Below are 17,061 nucleotides of genomic sequence, written 5' to 3' on the forward strand. Positions count from 1 at the left end.
CTTATTGGATATAGTTTTTGTATTAGTTATAAGCTTTTTAAATTTTTAGACATAAAAGGGGAAATGTGATACTGTGTTCCCCAAAATATTATGCACCCTAATAAACTTATCTGGGGTCAGAATAGAACAGCCACTAGATACAGAGGCCAGAAAATGGTGACACTCACACCTTTAATCCTATCACTTGGGAGGCAGAGATCTATCCAGATCTCTGTGAGTTTAAAGCCACACTGAAAACAGCCAGGCATGATGACTCACACCTTTAATCCCAAGAAGTGAGCCTTTAATCCCAGGAAGTGAGGGCAGAAAGTAGAAAGGTATATAAGGAATGAAAACCAAGAACTAGGCTTGTTAAGCTTTCGGACTTTTAGCAGCAGTTCAGCTGAGATCCATTTGGATGAGGACTCAGAGGCTTCTAGTCTGAGGAAACAGGATCAGCTGAGGAATTGGCAAGGTGAGGAAGCTGTGGCTCCAGATTTGATTTTATTAATAAGACCTTTAAGATTCATGCTACATGGGTGTTTTCCATTTCCTAAACCGCGAAAACATTTTTTGTCAGATGTTTCCTTGATCTGTCATTCTGACTGGTAAGATGAGATCTCAGTGCCATCTTTTGCATCACAAATACTCTGAAACTAAGTTCCTACTTGGTGTGTTCTCAGTGCCCCCTGATGGTCATGAGCTCCATTGCAGGGAGGTTTGTGTTTCACTCACACTGCAGTCCCATCCCAAAAGTTTTGTTACAATGATTCTACTAGGTCACCGCTGGGTCTCATGTGAATTATTTATGTAATGATAAAGGGTGAGAGTAAAAGTTGTCTGGGTTAATGGGTCAAAGACATTTCAGTCCTTCCTGTATTTCCAGATAAACCCCTAACATGGCTCTAGGCAAAGAAAGTCAGTGAACTTCTGTGCATTGTGTAGGGTAATTTACTCTATATAGGCTGTGAGCATCCTCAGGAACTGATCCTGGCGCCCAAATATTTCTGCCCTGTGAGATGCTCTGAATCTTCTTCATGCTTGACTGCATCTTCTATGTAAATACAGTCACAGTGCAACTGAAATTTTTTAAAATTTTATTTTATCTAATTAATTTTTTTCATTTATTTTACATGCTGACCACAGTTTCCCCTCCTTTCTTTCCTCCCATCTCCCCCCCATGACTCCCATCTACTCTCCTCCACATCCACTCCTCCTCCTTCTCGATTCAGAAAGGGGCAGGCATCCCATGGGCTTAAACAAAACATGGCACATCAAGTTGAGGTAGGACCAAGCTCCTCCCCCTGCATAATGGCTCGGTGAGGTAATTCAGCATGTGAAACAGGTACCCAAAAGTTAGATAAGCACCAGGGACAGGTCCTGATCTTACTGCCAGAAGCCTTACAACCAGACCAAGCTACATAACTGTCACTCACATGCAGAGTGTCTAGGTCAGTCCCATGCAGGCTCCCTAACTGTTGGTCCAGACTCCATGTTCTCCTATGAGCGTAGGCTTGAAATTTTTAAATATTCAGGTACTCCAAAAAATATTATGCACATTAATGGTACCGAAGGTCCCTGGGGTAAATTATTCTGTTATTTGGTGTGGCAAGTCAGACACAGAGGATTCCTGCCTTTCATGTCCCTCCACTCCTGATCTGGAGTGCCCTGAGGTGAATGTGCTTTCCCCATGTCCTTAGCAACCTGCAGCAAGTTTTGCATCAGAACTCATGGAAACATTCACTCACTGTGCTTATTGCACAGTAATGCATGGACATATCCTCAGATCATGAATTGTTACAGGTACTTCTGTTTTTGGAACTGTGTATTATTCATTCATGAAATCTGTATAATACATAATACTACTTGGGTAAATTATTCCAATCTATTCCATGCCCTTACCATGAACATCATAGACTAAGTTCCTGTCATGGATAGTTAAGGTGTATCCAAGAGATGCACAGGAAAGCCTGAGGGACACTTTAGGCTACATGAAACCCACCCCAGACTCCAGCCCATGGACAACTTACAACATAAAGAATCCGTGTGAGGAAATTATCATGCATACCCACTGTTTCTCTAACTCATATCTGTCTACTTATGCAATTAGCATCACTTCTCAGTAAATTACCTTTGGGAATAACAACAAGGAAAAGTCAACTGGTCACCAACTTCATGGTGAGAGTTCTGTGTTCAGTGCTGAGCACTTAATGGGAACACCTTGGAATCCAGGACTGAGTTCCTCAGCTGAGCTTCTCAGTCAGTGCTGGAATGTTTTCTGAGGGCAGAAGAAGAACATATTTGCATGTCCTCCTGCTGTATAAGGAGGTCTGCGCTTGTCCTCAGATTGGAAGAGAGTCTCCTGGTAGATAATGTAGCAATGTTAAAATTAAAGAAAATATACGTCATTACATGACTGTGCCCCGAGGACTCAGCAATTGTATTTTTGTTTACCTGCACAGAAGATGCACTCAATGTAGTGCAAAAAAATGTAAAAAGGTGTCGAAAAGTGTCATACTCAGTCATGTATCTAAATATTGTGGTGTGTGACATCACCAATGACAATGCTAGGCACAACTGCTCCCCCAATGATACTCTAGGTCACAGTCAGGCATGCCTATTGACACTCACATAACCATATCACTGTGAGGAGAGTATTTGTGATTTTGCTCCATTTTAATACATTCTAAAAGAAAATATGAGTACAAAATTTATTGTAGAAAATACACAGAGGCCTCAGACATCAGACTGAAAATTTTAAAGGATCTTATTTGACACATGTTTGTGTGTAAACTCATCCATAATCTCAAAGCAATGAACACATATGCTGGGCTGAGGACATTCCACTATGTACAAGGTGATCTCATTTTTTTTTAATTTTCTTTGCTCTGTTGAATGGCAGTGCTGATATTTGTGTAGGGCCTTTGGTGATTCACACCTCCTTCTTAATAATTATCTGCTATACTCTTTCTCCTGTTTTCAAATCAGATCATTGGTATTCTCAATCTAGGTTTTCTTAGTTCAGCTTGCAGGATATTTGCTCAAGAATCTCAAAATGGGTGTCCACACAGTGTAGAGAAAGAGAATACAGTAGCTGTGTGGTCCATGAAATTGGTTGCTTTAGTAGGGTCAAAGCAACACTGGAGGCTTAGGGTCCCCTGTAGTGTCTTTTATATTCAGTTCATGTGGGAATGCTGGGAAAGTTGGGTCAGATCTAAAGGGTAGATGATAGCAGCAGTATTAACAATCGATGTACGGCCTGAGGAGGAAACAAGGGTCGGCAGATCACAAGGATGCCTATATCAAACTTCACTTATATGGTCCACCTGTGGGAAGGTCTTCTCCTCTCAGCTAATTCTCTGTGGAAATATCCTTGTTGACATTCATCAAAGTATAATCTGTGTATTGATTTAAGATAGCTTCAATTGCAACTAAACATCACAATTCACTCCTCATTAACTTGACATCAAGTATATCCTACTGTCATGTTTACAAGTCAAATGCACCAATTCTTCTTCCAGAATAAATGGAAAAGTTACTTGAGGTATGCTTACTCTGAAAATTCCAAAAATTTAATAATATTGACTTAAAACATTTAAATATCGGTATTAACTTTGTTTCATAAGACACGACAAAGGGCTAGGAGCAAAATATAAACAGTGATATATGCTTAACAAAATGTATGCCAAAACTTAATTATTAATATAAAAGTAAAGGAGCATTAATGTCAGTTACAATACTGGCTTCTATAACCTATCTTGTGGCCATAGTTATATTTATAAATACATTCTTCTACTATCCGTTCTATGTATCTTCCACCATAAGTACAACAGGTCCTCTTGGAGGTTAGCTAGAGGTATAAACCACAAATTAATTATTAAGGTTCTGAGCCATTTACCATCCTATTTAGATTAGGTTTATTGCAGCTTTACACTGACCTTAGTCTCAGGGCCTGGCAAATAAGGGCTATTTTAAAGAACCCTTTTTATGCGTTCCAGACATACTGTTCCTTACCTCAGTATGAGATAATACCTGACCAGTTATCTTCATTATATTCCTTTAAATCCACATTGGTAACACTGTAAATCCTCCCCTGCTCTCTCTCTCTCTCTCTCTTTGACTCTCTCTCTGTCTCTTTTTCTTTCCTGTGTGTGTGTGTATGTGTGTGTGTATGTGTGTGTGTGTGTGTGTTTCTGTCTGTCTTTCTATCTGTCTTTTTCTCTGTCTGCCTTTCTCTCTCTCTCAAATCTATCTATCTATCTATCTATCTATCTATCTATCTATCTATCTATCATCTATCTATCTATCTATCTATCTATCTATCATCTATCTATCTCTATATATGTGTGTATGTGTGTGTGTGTATGTACACACACACACACACATCTTATTCTGTTGACTCAATAGTATCAAGACCTCATAGTGGCCAAGGGAAAGTCTTAGCCCCAGTGGAATTGTTTTCATGCTTCCTGAGAGACAAGGTCTCTCCTCTTAGAGCAAGAACTGGCTATCACAGGGTCACAGAAAGAGGAAGCAAATCTTTGAATGGTTGGACACTGAGGTGATGGTGAGTGGTACCACTCTAATTCCCACTCCTTGATTGCTAGACACTGAATGATGTATATTGGAGTAAGATTGACATGCATTAGATTCTCATTCAGAGCCTATGAAGTTTTTGCAAGCTTTATTCAGTTCTCCAAGTTACTGTCACTTAGTATACACCATAGTCATGCCTTTAAATGATGACTCATCTGTGTCTCTATGTAGGCACATGTTGCTGAACTCTTAAGTTCATACATCATCCCATCATATGCAAGAAATATTTATTACATTTACATTTAAATTATATTCTGATAAGAATCAAGGCGTAAAGTCACATTCAAAATAAAATAAAGGATAATATGTGTGACAAAAATGTCAAGTTTTGTCTTAGGAGCCTTGTGACAGGTGGCCACTAGGGGCAGCACTTCTTCAGTAGAGTTCATTTCTATCTCCAGAGTGATAATATGGAGCCACAGGGAGATGAATCAGCCAGATTTAGACAGTGCCCCCAAGAGCTCATGACACATAAGCTCATCTTCTCAAAACTACTTAAAGGTGATGAATGTGACCTCATGACAGAATGAACAGAGATAGATGAATACTATATCCATGTCACATTTTCACTGGTCAGGCACAGCTTTGAAATATTCACTGTAACTTCTCAAAAGAATCCCTGCATTGTGTATGGTGGAAGGACCCTTGGCAATGTGACTGAGCATGTCCCTGTCAATGAAAAAACAAAGATATCGCCTCAAAGCCATTAAGAGATAACTTTTTCTGAGGTCAAATATTTTGGATCCTAGACCATGAACATCAATTTAGTTTTCCTGAAATGTCATATTTTAATATGGTAACAGTTTGATTAAAGTTTCAGAATTACAGACAACAGAATGTCATAACTAAAGTTTAATTATCTTCCAAAATTTTCACCCAAGGTCCTTTAGATGTCATAGATGCAGCCACACCTGAGTTCAAGACAAGTGTTTCAACACTGGATTCTGAACATGTGGTATAAAAAGTACATGTTCTGGTTGATTAATAAAGGAGAAAAAATACTCAAAAACTTGAATTTGTTAAAATATTACATTGAATCAAATATGAGATTATGTGAACAGTCCTTCAGAGGAGTTAAGATTTGAGAACTCATAGTATTTATAAGTAACTGATTCTGATGGCCTCTCCTCCATCCTATTTCCCTTAAGTCTTAAATCCTGTCTTAGTCAGAGAATTAAATTAAGACTTTACTCAAAGGCTACAGGAGAAAGGCTCACACCAACATCTATGAACTTCCTCACCACGGGATCCTATAATCTCCTACAGATGGCATCCTCTATTTTGGTCATGTTTGTCTTCATCTCAAATTAAAAAAAAAAAAACACTAAAAAACATATCTCTATGGAGAAATCACAGGTTACTACAGGTGATAAATTCAGAAAAGATTTCTGAGAAATGAGGAAATGTAGAAGAAGCCCAGAGAACAGATACCAGGACCCAACTATGTCTGTACCTGCTCCTGAACCTTGTGTGCTGACGCCCTTTGTGGCTCCTACTCTGAGTTTTGTAAGTAAATTTTAACTGTGATCACTACAGATATCACATGTGTTTTAGTTGTATCTATGGCCAATATAACTAACATAAGCTTTCATCCAGTGGCTATTTTTAACAATACAACCATAAATAGCAGAAATCCCTGAAGGGCCAGGGGTCCCGCATGATATAAAGGGATCCTCTCTGTTCCCATTATCCATGATGATCAATGTAGATCCAACCCTCAATCCAGTGGCTCTGCAACCAAACTTACAGCAATAAACAAATAAATAAATGAAAAATAAATAAAAATAAAAACTCTATATGTAGCTGGATCATGTGATATAAATGCAGATAAATTGTCTGTCAACATCAGCCAGTCAGTTATTGAAGAACTGATCTGTGCTGCATAGATGAATGGTTTACCTCTCCAGAATTACCCATGAAGGAATACACATTGTTGTATGAAGTTTGACTGAGAAACGGTTATCACACAAATTGTCCAACAAAAAGACATGTCCTTTATGGAGAATGAGACAAAATGTATGAGGAAAAAACAAGGAGTTTTTCTTTCTTCAGAGGAAGGAGAGGATCTTTATGAAAGAGCATCAGAGATTGGAACTGGAAGACTAAGGGGTCTGGGAAACAGGAACTTCCCAGGCATGAACTTCCTGCAGCATGACTCAAGTCCAGGTTGAACGCAATAATGTGTATTCACATAGAAGTGGAGAATGAATTATGGATACTGTCCCTAGAGCTCACAGCACAACAGAATGCAACCATTCATGGATCTCCCCAACATTGCACATCATCAAGGTGGCTGCATTACATCATAAGCAGAACAAACTCCGCCCTATATCACAGAATAAGGTGACATCCTTACCTCCACATTAATCATGCCAAGTTGAATACATACACACAGAGAGAGACACATATATGTACACACACACACACACACACACACACACACACACACACATGTGTAACTGACAGCAGAAGAATTTTGGGTAATGGGGACTGAGTACATCCCATTAGACCTTCCCAAGTCCCTGTATGAGCCACAACTGAGCAATAACTGAGCACATGTGAATGTCTGAGCCCTAGGTTTAGATCACTAGGTCAGATGATGCATTTCCTGTTTGAACAAAGACTAACTAAACAACGGATGCTCAAAATATATGTAGAAAGTATAATTGATTCTTATCTGAGGCTCATGAAGGAGGAGAAGAGCAAGATTTGAGATCTGTTAGGTAATCTAGGACACTGACCCTGGCCATATTTCCCTCTTGGTACCCTCTGAATCTTAAAAAACTGGGGTTCTAATCAGAAAATTCCACTTAGGGTATGTCTTGAATCTCATAATGGAAAAGTCTACCCAGGTTTCATAAGCTTCTTTAACATAATGCTTGTATCCAGACAGAGTCATTTCTGTCCTCAGCACTGACTTTCTGCATTTTGTTCCTGCTAATTGTATCATAATATTAAAAATTTACATTCAAGAGTATTCACTTTCATGGCTGATAACACAGTTTACTATAACCTTGAATGAGGATATAATCCTTAGGACATCATTAGATGGAGAGGCGGGCAAGAGAAATGTATCAATTATGGCTATTTCTGTTGTTGGGCTGACCTAGAACTCCTCGTGATCTGAGGGCCAACTACTCATCTGAGCCTCCTTCAGGGAAGTTTACACACAGTCACTATGATGCCTCATTGCACACTGTGCCTGCTCTACAGACATAGGAGGGTGTGTCCTTAGGTCTCAGAGTACTCAGCTTTAGGTTGACACAGCTCTTTGGATCATCCCTGGAAATGGTGACTCGCCCTTTTATAGAGGAATCATATTCTGTAGTGAAACCACTAACTTTGTTTTTAATAAAGTCAAACTGATGATCCTTTCCTAAAGTCTTCAGGACTCACGTCATATAGTATTCATGGAAGGTGTGTCCAGGGGATGCATATGAGGGTCTCAGAAAGTGTGGGGGATTTACCAAGCCTCTCCCAGACTACAAGGTTCAGCTCAAACAGGACACTTACAGACCCAGAGAATCCTGATCAGGAAACAATCACAGGTGTTCACTGTTCCTCTTACTGATGTCAGTGTCAGTCACTGAATGGGAAGACATAGGAATCCAGGGCTGGGACTCTATGATGTAACTCCAGTGTCATGTCTGGGCTGGTTTTCATGAGCATAGTGCAGTCCACTCCGCATGTCCTGCTATTATAAGCAGGCATATAGAAGTCTTGAAGACAGTAATAACCAGGATAGGAGGGTTTTTTTTGTGGAACTTTCATGAACAATGATTTTATTTAAGAAAATAAGTAGCCATGATTGATAGCAAATTCCTACATTTCTACATACTCAAGAGAAAATGAGCTAAGAGTCGGGAATCAAGTTTAATTTATGAAAGTAGTATGGAAACTCTCAAACATCCAAAAATTGATTATCACAGGACCTAGCTATACTACTCATTGGCATATGTACAAAAGAGTTCAGGCTATGCTACAGAGGAAGTTATTTAGACATGTTCATCATCTATACATAGTAGCTAAGAAATGAAACAAACTACATGTACTTTCATTAGTGAATGGATTATAAAGATATGGTACATATACGGAATAGAATTCTATTCATCTGTAAAGAAAACAAAAATAATAAAATTTTAGGTAAACGGGTGGACTTGAAAAATATTATACTGATTGTTGCTTTCCAGAACTTGAAGATAAATTCTCATTGTTGCAGGCACCACACACTGTGGACAAAGGATTGGAGATATCTATCTGGCGCAGACCTGGAAGCCTTTTCTTTCAAGGATGAGCTCCCCTAGCACTAGAATATGCTGTGCAGACAGCTATGAAGGAAATGCAGTTCATAGACCCATTAAGCCATGACGCTGCCCATGAAACACAACAGGCACTGGACCTGCAGGGTGGGTACAGCGGTGGCACTTGTGTCTTTGTACTTAGCTGTCTGACTGCACTTAAGGCCTCTTCAGTAGGAGGGAAGTAATGCCTCACTGTAAACCGAACCAAGCGCCTGTGACAAGAGAGGTCATAGAACCTGCTAGGACAATTACCCTAGACAAACAGAATTTCTTTTCTCTATTGAAAATAGATTATTTCATGCAATATGTTCTGATTATGGTCCTCCCAACTCCTTCCAGGTCCTCTGCATATCACCTCACAACTCTCTCTCTCTCTCTCTCTCTCTCTCTCTCTCTCTCTCTCTCTCTCTCTCTCTCTCTCAGTAGAAAAGAAACAAGCTTCTAAAATGTAATAAAATAAATCAAGATACAATAAAAACCACAATCTCATTGGGACAAAAGAAACAAATAGAAAAGAAGATCCAAAGAAAATGCACAGAAACCACATATGGACATATACTCACACAGAGAGAGAATTCCCATAAAAATAAAAGTAAACTGGGAACCATAATATATAAGAAAATCCTGTAAGGAAAGAATTGTGCTGTGACAAAACATTATCAAACAAATAACCTCCAAAAGTGCTACTGAGTTTATTTTGTGTTGGCCATCAACTGCTGGATATGGAGCCTGTCCCTAAGAGTGGTTTATATAACAAGTTATATTCTGTTAGAAAAAAATTTCTTTTTCTTTTGCAAGTGGCTATCCATTGGAGACAACAACTGGATTAGGGATGGAGGCTCCTGTACATTTCCCCTCTCAGCACTAGGATCACATCTGGTCCTGTGCATGATGCATTAGTCTCTGTGAGTTCAAATGTGTCTCAGTCTCTATTTGTTTAGAAAGGCCTAGTTTCCTTGGTGTCCTCTGTCCCCTGTGACTCTCACAATCTTTTTGCCTCATCTGCAGGATTCTCTGAGCCCTGTGGGGAGGAATTTGGTGGAAATATTTCAGTTAGGACTGAGTGTTCCAGGGTATCTCACTCTCTGCATTCCAGTTGTGGGTCTCTGCATTTGTTCCTGTCTGCTACAGGAGGGAGCTTCACTGGCTGAGCAAGTATGCAGAATATAGCAGACTGTTGGTAGGAGTCATTTTTCACTGTTTCTTTAGCAGAACAGAAGTATTTGCTTTTCCCCTAGACTATCTAGTCTCAGGTTCTTGGGTATATTTGCATATACATTACATATAAATGCATATATAAATTACCAAGAGCCCATATATCAAGCAATCATATATGAAAAAATAAATTATAAAAATCTTTTAGTTTTAATTTTTGGAAATGAGTTCAGTTTTATGGAGTCAGCCTGAAATATAATCACATATTGGTTGGTTTCTCCTACAAGTGTTCCCTGCATGGTACAAAAGCAGAAATGTAAGCAGGAACTAGGCAACTAACACTTTGACCTACAGCGAAGTCAGGCCTCTGATACACAAATATACTTTCTAAGTGTATTCTAAGTAGTTATCCCCATAACCCAAGATAAAAGCTCTCATACACATCACAGTTTTTTTTTAATTGCAGATGGAGACAATTTCAGAAATCCACATCTGGTAAACATGCAGAGAACAAGTGACCCTGGGATGGACAACTACACTTGATACATCTTCAATGTTCATCCTACAAGTAAGGCTCAAGGAAAGTCCTGAAGAGGTGGAAGAAACATGGTAAGATCTATAGTACCAGGATGCCACTATGAGATGGTATCTTCTAGACAGGACAGGGATGCTGCACCCATGGCATCTTGACGATATTGATGCCTAAACTATATGTCCATAGTATAGGGGGAACCTTACAGATCCCAAACACTAGATGATGAGTTATAGGCAATCAATGGCTGCTGAAATAGGGAGAATCAGTTTTCTTTAAGGACAACCTCCCAGATAAGTTATTCAATCACAAGTGGACTGCTCTAAACATATATGTACATATACGTAACTATAACTCGTCTTAATAGATAAAATACACACAGAAACATACACACATGTAAAAAATATATTAGAGATAAAGCAGTCATGAATTTGAAAAGAAGTAAGGGATGGATATGAAAGGAATTTGAGTAGGGATATTATGGCTACAGTACTTAGGTAAAAACTATCAAAAAAACCCCTTTTAATTAAAAATTTAAAAAGCAACAAGGAAATCTCCTCTCACACCCAAGTCCATTTTAATTGTTCTGAGTTCAGTGTTGAACACTGAATGGGAAGACCAGGGAATCCAGGGTTGGACTCCACAGCCAGAGGTGCAGAATCAGTACTGGGCTGGTTTTATAGAGGGAGCCCTAGTTTGCATTTTCTGTTGCTAAATATTGAGTTCTGTGTTGTAAATATTATACATATGAATGCTTTGAGCAGATAAAAGAGACAAAACTGGGTAATAGGAAAAGAATAAAAGAATACCTATTATTTATTACATATTTGTGATGCAATTCAAAATCTTATTTTATTGTGTTTTGGACCACACAAGCCTCTGCCTTATTTGCTCCACAAAAGCCATTATAACAAAAAATTGTTAATTTTAGGAGGAATAATGAAGTTTTATGAATATTGAATCCAGATATTAAATTGAAGAAATTTATTTCAAGGATGTAGCTTATTTCTGATCCATGCAAACAACTGGTGTACAATACTCAGTTCTGAAACATAAAGATATTTAAGTTTTATATATTATTATTTTTCTGTAAATAACTTTTGAAAGATTTGAACTTTTGTGTTTGTTTTTATTTTTGTCTGGAGTGGGCTGTGTTTCATGTAGCACTCCTATACATTGGGTTACTATTTTTAAATACCTTCATGTTAATAAAAGGACATGCATGTGAGTACACAGAGAAATCTGGAGCCTCCACTCTAGAGCCCTGCTCTGGTGTTCTTCCATCTCTCCAGTCCTGCTTTGTCCCCAGTGCATGACACTCCATACTAACTGTGGGTGAGACTCAGAATGAAGAGCCCTGAAATTGCCTCTTCATGAAAAAAGATCATCAGGTCCTAGTTTTCCAAATGAGAAATTAATTCTACTGTGAGATGAACAGTCTTCGTGGTGACTGGGAGGAAACTTTGAATGGTGTTATTTCTGCTGCTATGGGCGTCCCAGGAGAATGACATAGGTTCTAGGAGCTAAACTTTTCCATGTCAGATCTTGTATCTTTCAAGGCAAGAATTGAAACTGACATAGGAGATGGTCTCCTGGGGCTTGCATGTAGTTAACTGAGAGAAATAAACTCTGGGCAGTCAGGAAACACACGTGCTGGCCCTTCTCTGCACCTGCTCCTCAGGCTCTGCATACATGATTTATTTTGGATTTTTATTTTTGCAATTTCATAGCAAACAACTTAGCAATGCTATTGACTAGATGAATGGGATGTTATTTGCTAAGTGCTAAATGAAGCGTTGATAGTACCTCTTCTAAGGTTCAAGGAGCATTATGGAAGATAAGGTCAGATTGCAGAGAGGAGTACTCTGTCATGATGATTTTGGGATATGACATGGACATCACAACTGTGAACATTCAGATTATCTGACTCTCTGCACCAAATAAAGGCACAAGTATTGGAAGAGAAACTGTTGAGAATGAGAAAGGGTGAATAGGAGAGGTAGATGGAGAAAAGAGTGCAATGGAGGGTGAATATGTTTACAATTGTTTCTATTCAAACAGAATTGTTGAATATGTTAATAGATTTTCCTCCACTGTGTTGCTTCTTTATCCTGCTAGACATTTCCTTTGTTGTACACGCCTGAACTTCTTTTTTTTTTTTTTTTTTTGGTTTTTCGAGACAGGGTTTCTCTGTGTAGCTTTGCACCTTTCCTGGGACTCACTTGGTAGCCCAGGCTGGCCTCGAACTCACAGAGATCTGCTTGGCTCTGCCTCCAGAGTGCTGGGATTAAAGGTGTGCGCCACCACCGCCCGGCTCACGCCTGAACTTCTTGACAAGCTATGTAAGAATATTTTTTATCTATTTATTATCACCACAGAAATTATGATTTTTTATAATATTTGTTTTTTATAAATGACACTTGCTTTCATCTTGCAGCTATTTTAATATAAATGTCTATAACTAACAAAACTGTCATAAGTCTCTGGAGGGGTAAGGATCTTGTCTGTTATTCACAGATCCTTCACGATCCCACAAGCCACTACTAAACACAATGTGGTTCCAGCAACTGTGTGACTGAAGCTAAACCGTTCACAGATCAGAGATTCAACTATGTCTAGTCTTTTTCTACTGTCAATGAGGACACTTCTCTCTTTTCACCCTGAGTAAGGAGTCACTCAATGATGGATGTGTACAGTTGGTGAATGGTCTTCCTCAGCGTCCACAGAATCATGCATGAAAGTATGAAGATGTTAAACATGCATTTTGTGAATGACAGCAGTTCTCACACAAACACTGTTCAGTGAAAATGTCTGTTTTCTACTGATAATGAAGTGATGAAGGGAAGACAAGAAACTATTTTCTCCTTTGCTGTGTCAGGTTAATGTATGGGGGACTCTTGACAAGAGGACACTTATGGCAGGACTTTACTGAAGCAAGATTCAGTTGTAGGCAGGGAATTATCAGGAAAAGACTCACAGAGACCTGGGTACTGAGCCCTAGAGTTCACCATTCAGCAGGAGGCCCAGCTGTTATCTCCTCAAAGTGGAATGTGATGGTGGAACAGAACATGGTATGTCCTTCATCGACAAAACACTAATATTTTGATTAGGAGAGAGATTCCTAGAATAACTATGTCTTTTTAAAGTTTTTAAGATTCTATGAAAAGAGGCAGAAGAAAGAGTTAGGGAAACTGAGACAGACCGTTTCCCGACAATGGACTCCAAGTACCCACAGGAGTTGCAACCTGAGCCTCTGCTGAGTTTAATGTGAGCAGCTCCTGTCAATGTACAGAACGAAGATCAGAGGTTGTTCTAGATGAAAAAAAAAATGGTAGTGAAGGCTGTACATTAAATAACAGAAATGGCTCAGGTCTGCTACTTATATGCACAGTAATCAAGAAAAGCAGAAATATTTGAGACCTGTTAGGGTGTACATATCACAGATTATGTCAGCTTCAACCTCCCCTAATCCCAAACACTATCCTAATCAGAATACTTTAGGCTTTACCCTGAATCTCACAAGGGAGAATCCCCACCAACACCTTGGACCCTCATTAACATTTGATACTGGTGACCTCAGCAGTCATTTCTGTGGTCAGAGGTGATTTTTAGCATCTAGTTCATTTACATAGTCCATAGTGTTTGTGTGTGTGTGTGTGTGTGTGTGTGTGTGTGTATTTGAGGGAAAAAAAAACAGAACTCTGCTTTTATGGACATTAAAGACATATACAGACCACAAGTGCAGAGAACATTCTGGGAAATCATTAGATGCAATGCCAACTGAGACGCCAGAAGCAATCCTCAATTATGTCTGCACCTGTTTCTGCAATGTGCTTGTTTTCCATGTGCGCTCTGCGCCCCCTGCTGGTTCTGAGCACTTCTGCAGGAAGATTTTTTTGTCTGAAGATCTCTCACTGTGCCATGTCCAGTACAGTAATAAATGGCCGTGTCTTCGGGTTTTAAGCTGTTCATTTGCAGGTAGATGCTGCTTTTGGAATCGTCTCTTGAGATGGTGAATCTGCCTTTCACAGAATCCGCATAGGATGCTGCATAATTATCTGGTCTGTGTTTAATTGTGCCAACCCACTCCATCCCCTTCCCTGGAGCCTGGCGGACCCAGTTCATCCAGGCAGCACTGACAGTGAATCCAGAGGCTGAACAGGAGAGCTTTAGGAAACTCCCCGGCTGCACCAGGCCTCCCCCTGACTCCACAAGCTGCACCTCACACTGGATACCTGAAAACACAGAGAATCATAGTCAGTAAACTGTCACAAATGTCAACTCTCCCTCTCACTCATGTCCACTCACACACTGAGTGTCTTTCCTTATCAGTTACCTTTTAAAAGGACAATGAGGAAAACCCAGCTCAGTCTCAACTCCATGTCAGATGTTCTGGGCTCAATAATGATCACAGAATGGGAGGATCTGTGAATGCAGAGCTGGGTGCCTCTGTCAGAGCTGTAGGGTCAGGGCTGGTTTTCATTAGCAGAGGCAAACATTATTTGCATGTCTTCTTGTTATATAATGAGCTGAGGGATGTGAGCCTTAGGGGACACAATTAATGTTGCAGATGTCTGACATGAAATAAGGGTCAAGGTGGCATTTAGAGCATCTAATGTCACTGATTGTCCTTGGGACTTAGCTCAAGTGATAGAAAACATTTTTTCAAGGTTGAAGTGCTGTGTTTCACCTCTACCACTGCATGGACGAAGAAGATGTGGAAGCAGAAGTATACATATGAATTACGTTCGGGATAGTTGAAACTATGTCTACAAAAGAAAGAGAGGGAAAAAAGAAAAAAAACGAATCCTTAGTTAGTATGACCTAGTGTGAATTTTAGTTATAAATGGAAATATAACCTTGCACACTTACTGTATTATGCTTTATCCATGTAAACTCCCCTGATCCTTTGCAGAAATTATCACAGAACTTCATAGGAAATAAAGAAAAGATATATCACTGAAATATTATAATTTTAGGGGACATTGTATGAGGTTCAGTGAATCGTGAATATATATATTAAACTGAATAAATCAAATGCAGCTGAGGACATAGCTCAGCAGTACAATACACCATGCATAAAGCTCAAAGTTTGTTCATTAAAAATAAAAGAACTTAATTAAATAAGCATAAATACTGTCTGAGATTTTTCTTTGATCAGAAATAAGAACAATTGAAGACCCGTGTTTACTCCTTAGCTCCTCCAGGGCTGCCCTCCCCAACCCACCATGCAACCCTGATTCTTCCATCCCAAACACACTTTCAGCTCTTCTGTGTTTTCCCTGAGGCCTCAGGTATTCCTATTTAGTTTCATGCCATATTCTACTGTCCCACAGATCCTCAGGACTTGTCTTTCTCTTCACCAGTGGGGTCTGCTCTTTCTCACAAGGAAGAACCACCTGGCCCTTCACCTTCTCTGAACCACCAGGTACTCCACCTCCTCCATTCCTCACAGCCTACTCTCTTCCTGTGACCTCCCTCCTCTTCCATCATGATGTCTTTGCTCCTTCCTACATCTTAGGCAGTCATCTCCATGGTCTTTGTTCTCTGAACTGATGAGTAGACACTGTTATTATTTACCCAATAGACTCCAGCTCCTCCAAATTCTTTCTTCCAAGACTTACCAGATTCCCTGGCTTTTCCAGAATCTTTCATCCCTATGCTGTTCATGCCTTGATGGGTATGCTGTGTCACAGCATCCTGAAAATTAAAAAAAAAAATACCAAAATGCATAACAACTCTGCTTGTACCTTCCCATAGTATAAGATGTCTGCTCACCTCTCCCTCATGATCTCACAGACCCTGTGCCTATTGACCCTAAAATCCTTGTGACTACACAACCAACAGAGCTTATCCGAAGTAGGAAAACCAGACTTTGAGAGATACACAAGAAGGCAAGGCAGGAGAAGACAAGCAATGGGTTGTTCTGACCCCTGGATAGTGTCTACTCATGTAAACAATAGTCCTGGATATCAGTTGAACAAAAGAAAATAATCTCAACCCTCTCATGACTTAATCCTCTACTGAACATTGTACATACCTATACTGTAAGAGTAAAGATGATTTGAAGAAAAAAGAAGAAAGACTCAACCAACAATTCCAAGCATAGGAGTCTCAGATCAAAGGAAGTCATTATTGCTGACTCCACTATAATTCAGAACATCATTAGAAATTACTAGGAAAAGTTATACTCTGAAAAACTAGATAACCCAGAACAAATAGAAATTCTGAGATCATATCATCTTTCAAAAATAAACCGAGAAGACATAAATAATGTAAACAGACCATTATCAATGAGGTTGATGCTAGCCTGAAAAGCCACATCTTAAAGTAAAGCCCAGGACCAGAAAAAGCCATCATTAAATCTGTCTGTTAGACTCCTAAGAAAGACTACATACCTCTCCCCCATAACTTCTACTGTAACATAGAAAGCAACTGAACACTTACAAATTCATTCTACAATGCCAGTATTTTCTTGCTACCAAAACAGTTATCAAG

At 39.3% G+C, this 17,061-nt stretch overlaps 1 gene segment (V, D, J or C); it reads right to left on the bottom strand.

Moving 5' to 3' along the window:
- Positions 1-14,364: 14,364 nt before the first annotated feature.
- On the bottom strand, positions 14,365-15,003 carry LOC114687601. The segment is given in 2 exon segments: positions 14,365-14,798; positions 14,900-15,003. Coding segments are annotated over 2 exon segments (480 nt in total).
- Positions 15,004-17,061: the final 2,058 nt, after the last annotated feature.

The sequence above is a fragment of the Peromyscus leucopus genome, unplaced genomic scaffold (assembly GCF_004664715.2).
Source record: "Peromyscus leucopus breed LL Stock unplaced genomic scaffold, UCI_PerLeu_2.1 scaffold_1261, whole genome shotgun sequence".
NCBI lineage: Eukaryota > Metazoa > Chordata > Mammalia > Rodentia > Cricetidae > Peromyscus > Peromyscus leucopus.